We start from the raw sequence: 17,822 nt of genomic DNA, 5'->3' as shown, positions 1-17,822 counted from the left end.
TCCAGGTTTGCTCACAGGCGCCTGGTTTGAAGGAGGAAATTAGAAGAACTGCAGGCAGTGTTTAAACATGGAAACAAATAAAAAATGTGGACAGTAAAATATCTGAAGTAGCCACAATTTTTCCCAGTTTTATCAACACCTGCAGACACTTTTCAATTCAATTCAATTCAATTTTTCACTTGGAAACACGTTGGGCGTGTTGGTTCCAGCTTTTATTAAATTAAATAAACAATCAAAGAAATGCAACTTTCTTTTCTTTTTTTTATGATTTCAGTTTGTGTAATTTGTGACATGCCAGAGTTCTCTGTACTTCTTCTTCCTGTCTCCATGGAGGTCTTTATATTGCAGTGAAAATTGAACCCACAGTGAGGAAAATGTGACGGGACAGAGTTCAGAGGGTTCAACAGTCTCACCTGCAGCATCTCCAGCGTCAGCGTTTTCCCTGCAGGCCCTCCAGCTCCACCCTGCAGCCGGTCGAAGACTCCCTCGACGACAGGACGCTCCTCGGGGCGGAAACGGGCCAGACGCTTCTGCACCACCACGCTCTCTGTGTTACCCATGATGCACTGCAGTCACACATGATGTCATTATGTTCACATGAAGGGAGCGCTGAGGCGTCTACGGGTCCAAAACTAGAGCTGAACAACTCATGAAAATATTAGCAAAATCTCAATATGGCCGAGTGTGAGATCCCAAACCAGGATCTGCCACAATAACTACAATATATTTGCATATAGCTCAAGCCAATAAAAACCAACCAAAACTCAATGCGAACATCTTAATTTACATCACTATTAATTTTAAAAATAAAAAGCCAGATACAAGCAAAGCCAGACCCGACCTGAATGGACCAGAGGATAAATCTAAAATTAAAAATACTCTACGAGCAAATTCAAAGCCACAAAAACTAAAGTCACAGCAGTCATAACTTAAATAGTTATTTTTAAAGACAAAGTGACAAAGACGGCTGACATGTTGAGGAAATCCTGACAAAAACAGGACAAAAAATCACAATTAAATTGCTTTTTTTGGTTTGTTTGTTCATTATAGGCCTCTATTAGTTTCAGATTAGTGATATTGGCAACTTCTAAAGTCACATTTTGCTGCAAATCCAACAAAAGAGTAACTCCTCAGAGTTACTAGATTCCACTTTGTCCACTAAAATCTACCCACAGCAGCAGTGGTGGTGGTGAGGTGTTTTGCAAATTATGGTTTTTGCAAATAATTTCTAAATAAAAGGCTAAAAAAAACATATGAAACAAATTAAATGTAGCCAGCTTAACTACATTAAAGTAAACCAGCTTTTGCTTTTATTGTCTTTCAAAACACGTTAGTAGCTTAAATATGAAAAGTGATTGATGATGTTTGGCCAGTTGCTGCTGATCTGTTTGTTTCAGGTCTTTGTTTGTGTTCTGTATCACATAAGATAAAAAAAAAAAGACACTGAAAAGCAGCATTTAATATTCTAGCTCACTTGCAGATGTCTGCCTGGTTAAATAAACTAAACAAAATCCTGTTTCAGCTCCTCCAGCAGCGACAATCCTTCAGGTCACAGAGAGAACTTTGTTTATGAATGTATGATGTTTGAAACACTTAGTTGCTCTGAAGCCACTTCTAGAAAACTTAAAGACTCTTCTAACCACCTGGATGACAGTATATTCAGTTTACAGAGTAGTAAATTAAAGGTTTAACCCTTTTCCTGAAGCTGTGACTCTGCTTTCTATGATCCTAACCAGCGCATCATCTGTGTTTTAAATGAAGGATGCAACTTGGAAATCGAGCTAAAAATGTTCTTTGTCAGTTAGTGGACCGGATATGTTTCAGTCCGGATGATTAGAAGAGTCTTTTAGGAGTCTAGAAATAATTCCATAACAGCTGTAAGTGCTGTTAGGACACAATTAATTGTTAATGTACTTTTGTAAACATCAATGGTTAGCACAACCAGAGGCTAAGCTAACGCTAACGAGCAAAAGCACATCGTTTTCGTGTTTCTCCAACTGAAATTAATTTACATGAAACACTCAGATGTAGCGAATATATGACACACGTTGTGTTAATTAAAATTACCAGTAAAAGTGTCCCTGTGCCACTAACCTTTCAGAGAAAAGCAGCTAAGCTTTCCATCCTGCAGCTATTAGTGACAGCAAACTTCCGGGGGTTACACTGACAGCAGCCAATCAAATGGGCCGGCTGATCATGTGCGTCATTGTGATTGGTTGTTGATGTCGGGAGGCGGGGATAGTTGGCTGTTGTCAGCAGAGGTGTGTTCACAAACACTCCGCCTGAGTTTAAAGCCGGACATCTGCAGGTCTGGAATAAATTTCCTAGAGATAATACTGTGAATATATTTTAAAAGGTCTTAATTCAAATATTTTTTATCTTAAAGCCCTAAATATTTATTGTAGCCTGTCATAATGACAAAAAAAAGATGGAAAATGATACCAAAGGCATACAAATTGACCAAAAGAAAACCACAAACCCCATCCAAAGAAACACAGAAATACCATGACGTGATCCAAATGACCAAAAGATGCACAAAGGGACGAGAAATGAAGAAATTAGGACAAACTAAAGCCACTAAATGACCAACAAAGAAAAAGAGCAACTCAGAAGAGACAAAATTTCACAAAGACAGACAAAATTACATCAAAGACATGAGACCAAAAAGACACAAAATGACTAAACAGAGTGACAACATGATGTTCAAAATTCACAAAGTGACACTAAAAACATAGAAAACTACACTAAATGACCACAGCGACACTCAGAATGACACCAAAGACACAAAACTACTTAAAAATTGATGCAGCTCAAGTTCCAAAAAGTTTGTTTCTTTATTCAGTAGTAAGATTTGTTGAATACATTCATCATTTTCATCATATTTCACCTTTGCTGCTGCAGTTTGAAGGTGCAGAGGATCAATCTGACGGCCTACAAAAATTACTGTCACTTGTTCCAGCCTGGTTAAAAAACTGTAACAAAAAACAAGGAGACAACAACTGTGTGGTGACTAAATTAGATTTATTCTAACAAAAACTACATAACTGTGCACTAAAGAACCATGCTGACGGTGTTGGTTTGATGCAGATGAACCACTGGACCAAGTTGAGGCTTCATCAGCTGATGAACCTCCTTCAGCTCTGAAAAAGAAAAGAGCGACACCTAGTGTCCAGGTGGAGGGTCGTCACGTTCAAGGAGTCTGATGGATTTTACAACAGTTACACAACAAAATGATGATGATTCTGTTTCCTGTTAATCTGCTGGACTGTGGACGACAGATTTATTCAAAGTTATGAAAAGTTGAAGCAGAAGAAGTCGAGATATCCTGACTGATAATCCTTATTTATACGTGTTGTGAAAGAATGAATCCAGTTTATTTCAACCTTCTGAACTCCTGAAGTCACCTGTAGGTGTGAAAGATCTGATATCTTTAAAGAATAATAGAAATTACGTCACCTGTCAGAGCCAAGAGCTGTAAAAACAGAACATATCACAGCATTTTAATGTCATGAAGGTCCTGGAATGTGTTATATGTGACGTACACTTCAGAAAATAAACAAATCTGAGCTTAAATTTGTGATATTTCATCTAAATCACTTTAGCCTACATGTCTCATTTAAACGTTCTGTTAAAAAACAGAACTTCCTTCCCTCCTGGTTCTGATTCAGGTGAACTACAGGCAGTGTTCTACCACGTCGGACCCTGATTCTACATTTTTGTTAAATAAATAACCAAAGAAATGTTTCTGTCCATCATTCTAACTGTGTCCTACTGACACAAGACATCATTTCTCCTTCTTCAAGGTTCACATAAAGCTGCACTGAAGTTAAAAATGAGTCACAGTGAGGAAAAATAAACCACAAACTGCTGCTTGTTTTATCGTCTGTGTGATAACTTTGCTTTATCAGCCTGCTGTGAAGGAAGATGAGGAAGAAAACAGTTGATCCTACATTTCCCATAATGCAACAGCGACTCAATGACTCTTGCCTGCAGGTTTTTTGTGAGATGAGGAAATACTGAATAAAGCTCAGACTGAAATGAAAAAAACAAAAACAAAACAGCAGTGTTCTCAACTTCACAACCTCAAACCCCCAGTAACGGGACAGTTCTGGTGGTTTCATGAAGCCTGGTGGGTTTAAGTTGGACGAATCTCTTCTTAATGACAAGATAAATATGATTTAAAAAAGAAAAACTAAAGCTATAAATAAATTAAGTCTTTTTTTTGTCTTTTAATAAAATGAATTTAAGGTTTTTACAATTTTCCAGCAAAAACGTGTAATAAAATAAACAGTATTCACTGTTGAAAGCTCGGGAAAGCTGAATAAACTGTCTGATTGGCTCAATATCTAATATCCAATGGAACAAAACCAGTCGACCAATCAGAGATCTTCACAGGATCAATCAGCTGCTCTAACTGATAGAAAAACACATTTTCAACTCATTAACACGACGTACAAAGTTCAGTATAAAGCGTTTGTCACCTGTTTCTGTTTAAATCCAGCAGAAATTAAGAAACATCAGCTTTTATTGGCCTCCTGGAGAAAATCTGCGCGTTTATCTGCAAACATCTGGACTGCATTCACCAGCTGACTGTGTTTTGTTGGAGGTTTTCCAGATGTTTCACGGTGAACAGCTGCTGTGGTTTAAAGCAGGACCGACGGGGAACCAAAAACCATGAGAAAACTCTTTGGGTTTAGTTTTTCTGGCCACATGTCGGCGGCAAAACAAACTGTAAACACTAAACCGATTAAAACAACACAAGTTCATCATTATTTTAACTATTAGTTGATCAACTATTCATGCAAAAAAATAAAAAAGCTGTGTTTGTACATTAGAAGAAGGAGAATCCTAAAATATCCCAGTATTCTCACCTCAGCTGGGAAATTATCCGGCAATGAACTGAACATTTGACACGGTTCCAGTCGGCGTTTATCTGATCCGACTGTAGTTTCAGTCTTTCAGGGCGTTTTCCTCACAGAGCTGCGTTCAAGTGTTAACACCAAACTTCTTCCCCTGAAAGCAGAAGAACTCCTCAGAGGCACTTCTTCCACCGCGTCCTTTTTTCGTTAGCTTCGATGTCACAGACTTTATTACACGTTAGAAAAAGAGGAAACACAGTCTGAAGCCACCAGTGAATGAAATAACGACACAGAGACACGCTGAGAGGGAAAGTTAGTTTCTTTAGAAAAGCAGAAGAAAAATCAGCAGTTTGTTGAAGGAGCTCAGAGAGAGAAACAACTGTCGATAAACTTCCCCATTTAAAGACAAGAATCGATTAAAAAAAAACATGAAATCATAGAAAATACAAACCAGAGAAGGAAGCAGAGTGAGGCGTCGCTTCTACTAAACTACAAGCCTGAAGCTTTATTACAGAACATGCTAAAAGCTGAACTCGGCCTCGGTGACTCTGGACTGAAGCAGGCAGCGACTGGTACCAGAACCGGATCAAATTACCAGAATATTTCAGGGATTCAGACATAAACTCAATATAGACACGGCTGATCGCATGTGATTGTTTTAAACCCTCCATATCTGGCCTTTCTATTCTATAATCTGCAGGATGAACTGGCTGCAGCATTCGGCACCAGAGAAACCCAAATGTTCTGGTGTCCATATTATCGTCACTTATAAGATTATCTTCTGGGTCAATCAGTCAGCTGTTGGTCTATAAATGTGGATCAGAGTTTCCCCAAAGGTCTTGTTCAATCTAAAGATCTTCAGTTTACAGTCACAGAGGAGCAAAGAAACTAGATTGCTCAAACCGTTTACCAGAATAGTTGGAGATTAACAGTTTACAGCTAATTGATGATTCGCTGCAGCTCTAATTAAATAATAACTCAGGTGGCTATGAAGATAATCTAATTTCTGGCCCGGTGTTGGCGTTAAGGTTCGAGTGGTGAAGGTGAAGCTCCTCAGACGGAAATCACTCTGAGTTTACGAACAGCTGATTCTGGTTGCCTTGATTGTCGCTAGCAACGATCTAACTATCCAGGGAAAGTGTTGAAAAATGTTAAATCTGGACAGCGGCGCACCAAAAAAGAGTTTTTTTAAAAAACTGATGAACATGGGCACAAATGTCAAAGATGTGTTTGGCAGATCCCTGGTCTATTAACACTGTATTCGCCTGGTGACCAATCAGACCGGAAATTATTTTGGGAATTTTAGAATCGTACAAGGTGCTAAAATTATTGCACAAATAAATAATTACTCTTCATCTGTTGACACTAACCAGCCCTGATCCAGGACTGATACGTCACATGGTGATTATTTTAAGGCCCAAACCTTTAAAATTTCTACTGACAATCTTCCAGAAATGAGTTCTAATTATTTTGTTCGGTTCTACGCCGATGACACTGTCTTTTATACATCGGTACAACTGGACTAAAATGAAAGCTCTCTGCAATCCAAAGTTTCTCTTCTACAAAAATAGTTTTAAAACAAATTTTTATACATGTTTAGTCAGTGCTGATTCTCAGTGCTGCAGGGTGATGTTAAGTAGTTCAGTTAAAAACAACTGGGCTTCTTTTTTTTCCTAATTGAGGACGTTTCATCTTTATCCAAGATAAGTTCTAACTGACCAACTCCAACTATCATGGCTCACAGTTCATTAACTCACGATTCAAGGTGCTGATGATGGTGACACTGCCTGGGGAGGGAACTCAGGGCTGCATTATAAGCACCTGATAAGTGGTTTCCTCTCGGGTAAAGGTGAAACATTTAAAAAACAAAAAACGTCTACTTAAGTACTCAGGACTCTTATAACCTACAGTTGTGATCACCTACATAGACTTAATATGTACAAGACTGTAATTTGAAAACAAATTTTGTAGAGAAAAGAGAACATTATAGAATTTTAATTCATTGGACTGATGTATAAATAACAGTGTCATCTGCGTAGGTGTAGATCTAACTGACTGGTGGGGCGTCCGGGGTATTAATTCTCACCTCCAGCTCACATAGTTTGGTAAAGACCTATGAGTCACATGATTCAAAGTGTAAACGATGGTAAAAACTGCCTGGGGCGGGATCTCAGGACGGCATTATAAGTACCTGATAGCTGGTGTCTTCTTGGATGAAGCTGAATTCATCTTCAAGAATTAAAAAAGAAAACCAGACTCCAGCTGACTTTAGTTGACACACTTAGATCTTTAGGACTTTTTTAGGTCACATGTACATATTTTTGCCCATAAAATAAATCCCAGTGTCAGAACACAACACCAGTTTTACTCTTTGTGTTCCAAAACAAACTTCCTCACAGCTTTTATTCCCCGTTGTTACACTTCATACTATTATTACTCTGTCCCTGTCGTCCACATCATCGTTCTATTTTGACATTTAGATGTAACTCCAAACAGTTTTTAGTCGTATTTCCATCATCATATTCACCAGTTTCAGGGCTGCAGCTCAGCTTTAACACTCGACACAAACCAAAACTGTGCCGTTACAACTTCACATTTAAATCAGAAATATGCAAAAATGGAACAATTACAAAAACAAAAGAGAACACAAACTGTGAAATTAATCACCTCCACGTTCCAGCTTTTAATTAGTCCCACTGCTTTTATGTCTGATGAACAGTATTCAGATATCGTGAAACAAACTGGACATTTTAAAAAAGTAAAGGTTATTAAAAGGTTACTGAATTATTTCCTCAAAACTAAAACTTCATGAGCACAGATTTAACAAATGGGGGGAAACATTAAGCAGCAAACCCTACATTTCCTGCATCCTAGTGATCTTTTCTGCACCAAATTGTGTCTTCTTTGCACTGATCTATGCTGGAAATGACTTGTATGTGAAGGAAAATACAAAATTCAGGCACCGTAAGTAAACGTTGTGTTTTTCTTTGGGGGATAAACGAATGTTCTAATGCTGACATTGTCCCACCTGAAATCTACACCCGTACAACCCTGATTTACCCTCTGAGCAGGCACCTTTCTGTCACTTTACACGAATATTTATCATCTCAGATTTGATCTAATTGGTTCACCTGAAGCAGAGGAGTGATGATCTGCGAATATAGTAAAAAATAATAAAATAATAATAGTAATAAAAAAGACATAGTGAAGCACAGATAGAAACCTTAGTAATAAGAAGAATATATTAGTCATAATAATCATAACAACATGAGACATAGTGAGTGTCACAGCAGCCAGGTGACTGTATGTAGAAACGAACATACGTGACAGAACAGCCGACGGGTCATTCCATGAAAAATCAATAAACCCAAAGAGGAATCGATGCAGGAACATTATCCTGGTATCAAACGGGGGTAAAAATGATCCTTCCATTGTCTAGAACTTGTTCCAACCACCTGTGACACATGCTGATATGAGCCGTGAAAGTTTACCCAGAATGCACTTTTTAAAGTTTTCTCTGGTGAATTATCAGAAAACATATTTAATGAAGTCATGCAAAGGTTTACCTTCATTCTACAAACACGTTCATTTCTGAGCCTCATAACTTTGTTAACACAGGAGATAAACACGTGACTGTTTTAGGGTTGAAACATGACACCCCCGCCGAAGCATGGCGGCGGCAGCATCATGATGTGGGGATGCTTCTAGGCTTGTAAAGGTAGAAGGTAAAGGACGGATACCAAAGATTGATTCTGCACTTTTGTTTGCTGTTCAACCTATGAAACATCCCATAATATTGATGCTCAAACCTGGACGGATGTAAAACTGATCTGGTGTCAGGTTCTACCAGAACTCAGATGTGTTCTTCCTCCTAAATGTCATGTGTCTATCTGCTGTACTGATGAAGTTCTGAGGCTCAGAAATGATGAAAGAAGTCCATTAAAGTGATAAATCTGGACCCTCCACTAGAACTCTGTAAATATTCACAGTATGAAGGTAGAACTTTACTTCATTACATAAAGTTCCTGCAGGTAAAAGGATCATCTGGTTCTGAGGAGGTTCTGGTTGGTTGGTTGGTTGGTTTTAGATGGAATGACCCGGTACGTTGCAGAATCTTCTCGCTGTGTTATTGTGGAGCTCAGAAACACCAGCTGGCACATTTGTACTGATAAATCAACACACAACGAGCTGCCCAAACGTGCACACACACACACACACACACACACACACACACACACACACACACACACACACACACACACACACTCGGTGCTGAACGTGGACTGTAAATCTCCTCTCAGTGACTACAAACTGTTGTAAACATCGATCGGACCATGAAGACAAACAGCGTCTGAACACGCGTCCTGGTTCACCTGGAGGTCTGGGGTTAACATGTTAGCACGTTAGCGAAGCCGCCATCGCTAGCTATTCAACAATATCTGGTTTCCACTCTGGGGCCTTGTTTGTTTTAAGGCGACCTGGACCTTTGAGTGACCACAAGAACCCCGTAGAACCTCTTTTAGGACATTTTTAGGGGAGAACGAACCAAACGTGCTGCATAGCAAACCTCCAAAACTGTCTCATGTTTCCGCCGCATGAAAACTATTTTTCAAGATGGCCGCCATTTCTGAAATCACAGATATTTTTGTGACCTTAAAAACTCATTTGCATGTTCTTACACAAGCAAAGGAGCAGACAGAACCAATAAACCTGAACTTTAACTATTTAAATAACTTCTTCACCTGCGAAATATTCAGATTTGGTTCAACGATGTTTTTTTTCGCCAGAATCCCAATTTCAAAGGTGTCAAAAAAACAACGTTAACATCATAAAAAACATTTGGAACTTTGAAAATAAGTCGCTAAAAGTTGGCGGGTAAACATTTTAATCTGATTTCTCGCTCGTTTTTCCTCTCGACTGCCTTTAAGACCGAACTTTCAGCCGTTGGATTAGCATCGTTTTCGGTCGCTCGGCAGGAAGCGTCGGGACGGTTTCAGCTGTTTGACTCCATGTTCGGCTGCTTCTGTTACGGATCGTCGGCGTAACAGCGTCAACATCAGAAAGGTTTTAATCTCGGACAGGTGAGAGGAGCAGAAATCTAAAAGAGGTGTGTTCAGACCGAGCAGCAGTTCGCGTTCGGGGTTTCTTCATCATGATTTTGGGTCGAACTTTGAGGTGACTTTAACCCTCTGAATCACAAAACTCCATTTCAAAGGTGCATCATCTTAAAAAAAATCCCTTGAAATACAACATTTTGCAACTTTCTGACCGTCTTTTGGCAAAACGAGCCCAAATCTGAGCTTACAATTGTGATATTTAACCAAAGTTAGAGGTGCGGGACTGAAACTGCTCAGAGTTCAGAGCTTAAAGACAAATAATGTGGTTTAAAAGCATCTTCAACTGCTTGTAACTACAAAAATTGCAAATTGTTTTGGGGAAGCCATTTGATGAATTTGGAAAATGTCGTGAGTTAAGAGAATAACAGAATATTTTTGGAGGAGAAGTTTTTGCCGGACGGCGACAAACCCGGTTTGTTTTCCTCTGAAGCTACTTTCAGTCTGAACACACCTGAAGTTTTGTAGTTTTGTAGTTTCATCCTCCTTCCTGTCTCCGTGTTTCCTGTGTTCATCTTTGGGACAGTTGTGAGTCCGTGTTGTGTTTTCGTGGCGTCCGCGGGTGTTTTTTTTTTTTTTTACGGCGTCGTGAGGTTTTGCAGTTGCGTCACAATATGGCTGTGCTTCGTCCTGTGATATCCGCGGACCAATCGGACGCCCGCTAACCGCACCGCTACAGAATCGGCTGCATGTTATCGGTCCAAACAGGTGTTCAGGTGGAAGCTGCTTCACCTGCAGCAGCTCAGCAGGTTCTTATCTGAGGTTCAGAACCTCCAAACTGGAATAAAAGTCGGTGTTTGGGTTCTGGAGGAGAACATCTGATGCTAATTCAGGTTGATTTATATTAGATTTAATATTAAAGGCTCCTAACATCAATCAGTTTGGCTCAAAAAACAAAAAACAGTGACTTGACTTTAGTTAGAGCCTCAAACTGTCATTAGTTTAGTTTTTCAACTCACTGCTTTGGATTTGCTGTTTTTTTACTCACTTTTTTTCAGTCATTGTTTCAGATTTGCTGTTTGTATTTAACACTTTTTTATTTATTTATTGTTAAACTGTTTTTTTGTTCACTGCTTTTCATTCACTGTCTTTACCTTTCAGTGTTTTATTCATTGATTTCCAGTCTGATTTACTCACTTTTTTCTGTTGTTTTTTGGTTTTGCTCACTGTTCTTCCTTCACTGTTTACCACCTGCCATTTTTCATTTCCTTTTCTTCGCACCATCGTTTTCCTTCTATGTTGGTCACTCACTCTTTTTTTTTAAATTTCTAAATTGCTGTTGATTGAACTGATTGAACTCACTGATTTCCACTCTGCTGTCTTCTCTTTTCCTATCATTGTTTTTTACTTTCATTTTTTAATCACTGATTTTGCCTTCGTTTTTTTTACTCTCTGTCCTTTACTTGCTGTTCACGCTGCGTTTTTTTAAACTCAGTTTTTATTCACTGTTCACTTGTCTGATATCACTCACCGTTTCAGATTTGCTGTTTTTCATTGTACCATTTATCACTCTGTTCTTTCACTCACTGTTTTTCCACTTACAGTGTTTTACTCACTTTTTTTCCCTTGTCGTTATTTTAATCACAAACTTTCTCGCTTTTTTTTCCTCCTGTGGTTTTTACTCAGTTTTTCCTTCACTGTTTACTATCTGCCATTTTTCATTTCCTGTTTTTCCCACCATCGTTTTCCCTCTATGTTTGTTGCTCACCGTCTTTTACTTGCTGTTCTTCACTCTGTGTTTTTATTCACCGTTTTCCACCTGCCCGACGCCACTCGCCGTATTTCATTTAACATCTTACTTGTTATTTTCAACTTGTCATTTTTCATTGGCTGTTTTTCCCTCTGTGTTTTACTCACTGTGTTTACTTGCATTTCCATTCTGTGTTTGGTTTGTCGGGTTAAATGACTGCTCCATGCGTGAGCTACCTCAGCAGGAGGTCGTCTCCATCATCAGCTCCTGTTTCTCAACAATCAGATAAACTCCAACCTGCTGAGCTACTTCCAGGTGAAACCTTCCCGCCGTTTGTACGATCTGCAGCTATTTACCGCCCGACAACATCCAATCAGGCGTCTCTCAGACAGCCGGGTCACATGATGTCACTTCAGGACCTCCAACATGGCCGCCAGAGGATAAACGTCCAATGAAAACCCTCCGTCTGAGGTGTGTGTCTGTTGTGTAGCTCCCCGGTGTGTTTCCGTGCACACCTTTGTGTCGAACATGCAGGTGCGTGTTTTGGGACAAAAAAAAACGCTTTTATCTCGAGGCATCCAGACTCGAACAAGCCGCTATAATGTAAACTGACACCGTTTCCCATCATGCATCAGCAAAGCCTCACCAGGAAGTGTCCGACCGAGAAAACATGCTTCACATCCGACCTCGTGTCCCGTTAGACTCTTAGAAACAAACCGTATAGTAATAAACAGGCATTAAACTCCCTATAAAAAGGTGGCGACAATAGAAATGATTTTTCTCGTTTAAAAGACTCGTTTTTTTTTTGTCGTTGTTGTTTTTTTTTTTTTTTTTTTAGAAAAGAAAGACACTTGTTGAGGTTCCTGGACTGACGTGGGAGCAGGAAGGTGAAGGACGGTCAGTGAAGGCCCGTCTATACACAAACAGCAGCATCCTGAAGGAGGAAGAGTCTGAGAAAACCAGACGGACACGAAAACTGGCCAAAGGAGCGTCGCTACATCAAACACTTCACTGTAAATGAGCCTGGCGGATCCAGGCCAGCGGGGGGCGCTGTTCAGTCCGGTGGTTGTCGGTGGTCTACCGGGGAAGATGAGCATCTTTCCGGATCCTAAGCTTGACGTTCCCGCTCGTCTCTTCCCTGCAGAGTTGAACTCCTGCTGCTCGGCCCGTCGTCCGTCCTCCTCCGCGGCTCCACGTCTGTAAACTCTTCGGTCTTCTTCTCTTCTCTTGGCAGTAATTTTTAAAAATTCTTTCCCGGCCGAAGCTCGGCGGCGGATCTAAGGCTCGTCCTCTCCGGTGGACACGGCGAGTCTCATGGCCACGGAGAGGTGGTCGGTGAGGCCGGCGAGCTGAGTAACGAAGCTGAACTCCTCCAAGTCCTGCAGGGGGAAACACAGGAAGTCAGGTTTTATCCTCCAAAGCTGCAAACTGGATCCTCCAACCTGCTGAGAAGTTCACATCCACTGTATAGAAAGAGGCTTCAGGGAATCTTGAAGCTGTGAAACTGTACAGGTCATGATTTAGGCCCTGTTTACACGCAGCAAAAACAGTGATATTTCAATGCATCTGGGCCTTTTGTTTACACGTAATCGAAGCTACGAGTCACCGAAAGCGATCGTATCTGAAAACCCCGGTCAAAGTGGAGATTTGGAAAAACGTTCCGTCTTTATGTTTGCATGTAGACACAAGGAGACGGAATAAAGTAATTTGTGCCATTTGTCGGGATTCTGATTGGCTAGCATGGCTTTACGCTTGTCGTTACACTGCCCCCTACAGGTTTGGCAGCTCTTAACGACGTGTTGATGCGGGTTTGTGTAAACGAAGATTTTTGTGAAAACAACCTGGTGTGAACGATGTTATTTTTGAAACCATAGATCCATTTTTGTGAATACCCAGCTACATGTAGACGTGGCCTTATTTACATTTATTAATGTGACATCGGCTGTTTAGATATTCTTAATAGATCTGTAGTTTAAAATTTGGAACAAACAATTACTATGAGGGAGTTCTGGACAGGAATTGAAATAAAATATGAACAATATGTAAGAAAATGTGTCTTGTTTCTGTCAACTGCTGTAGAGTTGATAAAATCAGTTGTGTACTCTGGTCAGAAGGTGGCGCTGTGGGCTGATGTTAGCTTTAATAAACCCAGTAGAAGAGAAAAATGTGAAGAAGACAAAAAAGTCTTTGCATCTTGTTTTACAGGAACCTTCTGGGGATCAACACCAGCCTGGTTTAATGTTCAAGAGCCTGTTATTATTATTTATTATTGTCATTTTTGACAACCTTGAGTTATTTTGGACCCAAAAATTTGAGTTTTTTCCATTTTCAAAGTCCAGTAATTAAAACTGTGTTCTCTGCTGGATCCATCCAATCATCCTGATCTGATATAAACTATTCCGTCTGAGTCCTCACCACATTTCATGGCTGTTGGAGTTTTATTTCTGGAGATGTTGAACCTTTAAAATGGCTCCACAGGTTTTTGTGAGGATGAAAAGATAAAAGCTCTGAAAACAGGTGAAATCTTCTAAATTTGGCCCAAATGTTTGACAGAACTTAAACTCTGAAGCTCGTCTGCAGCAACGACTTTCCTCTGATTGAACTCAGTTGGGATGCTGTTCCTGCTTCCTGCCAGCAGGTGGCGGCAGCAGACTGCGTTTGAACGGTCAGACGGGAGAAGAAGAGCAGCTCTGGATGTAAATGATGTGATTTGACAGCTTTGCCCTCATTCTGCTGCTCAGATCTCAGACTCTCAGCTTCTTTTCTGTGCTGCTTTAAACCAGAAAAACTGAGCAGAGGACAGAATGGGAGCAGCACAGCGCCACCTGCTGCTCACAATTAGTCTGTTCTGTATTTTGGTTATATTTTGGTTGTTTTACATATTTTTTTTTACCATTTTTGCATAATTTTGGGCCATTTTGCATCAAATTTAGGTAGATTTGTATCAAAATTTGTCTGTTTCGCATGTTTTTGTGGAAATTTCAAACCACTTTTGGTCATTTTGCATCAAATTGAAATGATTTTACATCACATTTTGGTCAGTTTATGTCACATTTTGTTAGCATTTGTAGTTGTTTGTGTTCAAACTGTATTACTTTTGATCATTCTGTGTGAAATTCGGTGTCATATTTTGGTTGTTTTGCATCTTTTTGTGATCATTTTTGCATAATCTTGGTGGCTTTGCATCAAAATGAGTCTGTTTTGCATTTTTTGTGATCATTTCAAACCACTTTCTGGTCATTTTCCATCAAATTTAAATTAGTTTGTGTTTTACTGCATTACTTTTGGTCATTTTGTGTCATATTTTGGTTGTTTTGCATCTTTTTGTGATAATTTTTGCATAATTTGGGCCCTTTTGCATCAAATTTTGCATATTTTGTGTCACATTTCGGTCATTTGTGTCACAATTTTTTACATCTCATAATATCAGTGCTCAAAGTTTCAGAGAGTTACAAAGAAAATAAACAAAAACCAGCTTCAGTGTTCAGACTGTGACACCTGGATGGATGTAAAACTGATCTGGTTGCAGGTTTGAAACAGAACTCAAACGTGTTTTTTGTGAGATTCGTTAGTTCTAGTACAGAATGACCCAAACAGAACTGGGCCGTGGACCGGCTGCTCCACCCACCAGCTTCCAGTCCGGCTGCAGACCCTCGTCGCTGTACAGGATGTAGTCGATCCTCCGTCCGTTGCCCTTCAGGGGGATCTTTCGGCCCTTCTGGCTGCTGGCTGGACACTGACTCTTGCTGGGAGGAAACACCAGATACTCCTTCCTGCCCTCCTCGTTCTCCATCAGCCTGACGGATCACGAGTTCACAGTCAGAGACAGAACCACCAGGACCCACCGGATCCACCGGAACAATTCAGACGACAAATCTAAGGTCACTAGTGTCTTAAATGTAATAATAACAATAACACTAATGATTACATGCTAATGATTAAACTACACTAAACACACAGTTGGGTTCAGCGGTTTGAGGTCTGAGTTCAGGTGAGACTCACTTCTGTAAACTCTCAGGTGAGGTGACGTCGTCGTCATAGAGACCGCTGGGGTCCAACAGAGTCCCTGTTCACAGAAACACACACAAACCAGGAGTTCTGTTCAGGTTCTGCAGGTTCACACGACACACAAAGTGAAACCTGAAAAACTACACAATCTACCTGCAGCTACACAATCTAAAGTTGCCCCCTGCAGGGTGTGTGTCTGTGTGTTGTGTTGTTGTGTGTCTGTGTGTCTGTGTGTGGTTACCCAGGGCCCAGGGTTTGTCCTCTCCCGGCCCGAGGCGACACGGGTCTTTGTACTGAGTAAAAAGTGCATGTTGTTGCTCCAGTTTGTCCTCTGGAAACACAGAGACACAATTTTTAGTCCCCAAACAGGAAAAACAGAAACAACATCCCCGGAGCTGATTATTGGTGATTATCAGAGCCTATTGATCGGGCGGGCGGTACCTGACGAGCAGTTGTCGAAGTTCAGGTCTCCGAGGACGACGTCGAAGGCCACCAGGTCCTCCAGAACCTTCTCTCCTTCGGCGGGACGGGACGAGGTTTGACGGAACTCGGCTCCCCACTGGAGCAGCAGGTCGAGCTGCTCACAGCGAACGGACGCGTCACCTGGACAGGTACAGGACAGGAAACACAGAGACGGTCAATATAAATACAGGTAATATAAATACAGTTAATGCATGGTACAGGTAATTCATAATACAGTTATTACAATTACAGGTACTACAAAAGTGAGGTGAAGTAACAGTGAGAGAGAACAAAAGCTGAAAAACTGATAACAACAACAACAAAAAAACAACTGACAACAAAAGCAAATGGTGGCTGAAAACTACAATAAACATTGACTAAAAATGACAGGAAACGAAATCTAAAAACGACAGGAAGCAGCCACTGAAAATGACAGAAAACAACAACAACAACGAAAAAGAAAACAAAAGCAAACAGCGACTGAAACCTGCAAAAAAAAACAGCAACTAAAAACAAACATCTAAAAACAGCAGAAACAAAAACTAACAAGGACTGAGCAGTGAGAGAAGACAGCGACTAAAAACAGAAAACAGCATCTAAAAAAACAACAAAAAACCAAAAAAAAAAAAAAAAAAACAACAACCAGAAAAATACTGACATACAACAGTGACTAAATACGTGATATGACACCACGGTGTTGCTCTCAGGAGGGTAAAACCTGTTGGCGAGCTAAACCGAAAGAAACAGTGACTAAAACGTGACACTAAACAGAGACTGAAAACAAAAACTGACAGTGACCGAAAACCTAAATGAAACAGGGTCTGAAAACAAACAGTGACAGAAAAAATTGTGTCTGAAAATGACAGAAAACAAAAAAACTGTGACTGAAAACGACAGAAAACAAAATCAAAAGCAAGGAAAGACTAACACGCTACAACTAAAACAGCCAACCTGCAGTAAAAACAAATCTAAACTCTGTCGTAACCTTTAAATCTACAACAATAGTAGGAATAAAACCAGCTTCTTGCTCTTTTACTTTCTAAAATTAGCGACGTAACACTGAAACGGTTCCGGACCGGTTTTGTCCTTCGGTGAATCTGACAAACTGTTTTTTTTTCTGTGAAGGAGGTGAGTTCAGGAGGCGTCGGGTGAAAACATGAAGAGAAACAACAGCTGAATAGTGTAAAAAAACAAAGAGGTGTTGAAAACTGGTGGCAGCGTGGGAGGTCTGGCTTTGATTACCGCGCTCAAGTACATGTGAAATGTAATTTCTCTTTCTTCTAGTGTTGGATCGAGCCGAAGCTGTGGAGGCGGGTTTTTTTTTTTTTTTCTGTACGTTTAGTGTGGATGTGAGGAAAAGTGTTTATTTAGGGCTGAATATTATGAATCCTGCACTCGGAACAGAGACTGGACAAGAAACGTGGTGAATGTGACCAGAAATCCAACAGTCGACTGGAACACGGTATCACTGGAAACTACAGCAAACTGTGACTGAAAACTGAAACAAATAGTGACTAAAACTAAAATAAATGACTGAAAACTGAAACAAATAGTGACTAAAAACTAAAATAAATGTCTGAAAACTAAAACAAATAGTGACTAAAAACTAAAATAAATGTCTGAAAACTAAAACAAATAGTGACTAAAACTAAAATAAATGACTGAAAACTAAAACAAATAGTGACTAAA

The 17,822-nt window shown here is 40.0% G+C and overlaps 1 protein-coding gene and 1 long non-coding RNA gene across 2 annotated transcripts in view; both read right to left on the bottom strand.

Moving 5' to 3' along the window:
* meak7 (MTOR associated protein, eak-7 homolog) overlaps positions 1-621 on the bottom strand; it is a 19,126-nt gene extending 18,505 nt beyond the window's left edge. Inside the window, exon 1 of the mRNA XM_008304313.1 lies at positions 311-621. Within this exon, the coding sequence (XP_008302535.1) occupies positions 311-560 (250 nt within the window). The 5' untranslated portion in view covers positions 561-621. The remainder of the gene's footprint in view (positions 1-310) is intronic.
* A 2,194-nt stretch (positions 622-2,815) lies between these two features.
* Positions 2,816-5,055, bottom strand: LOC103374250 (uncharacterized). Its single transcript, XR_521116.1, has 3 exons — positions 4,872-5,055; positions 4,482-4,636; positions 2,816-3,140 (listed from the first exon to the last, which is right to left on the bottom strand). It is a non-coding gene; the product is annotated as an uncharacterized LOC103374250 (long non-coding RNA).
* Between the last annotated feature and the right edge of the window lie 12,767 nt (positions 5,056-17,822).

The sequence above is a fragment of the Stegastes partitus genome, unplaced genomic scaffold (assembly GCF_000690725.1).
Source record: "Stegastes partitus isolate 25-593 unplaced genomic scaffold, Stegastes_partitus-1.0.2 Scaffold2186, whole genome shotgun sequence".
In the NCBI taxonomy this organism is placed as follows: Eukaryota; Metazoa; Chordata; class Actinopteri; family Pomacentridae; genus Stegastes; species Stegastes partitus.
This window is presented reverse-complemented; position numbering and strand designations above follow the sequence as displayed.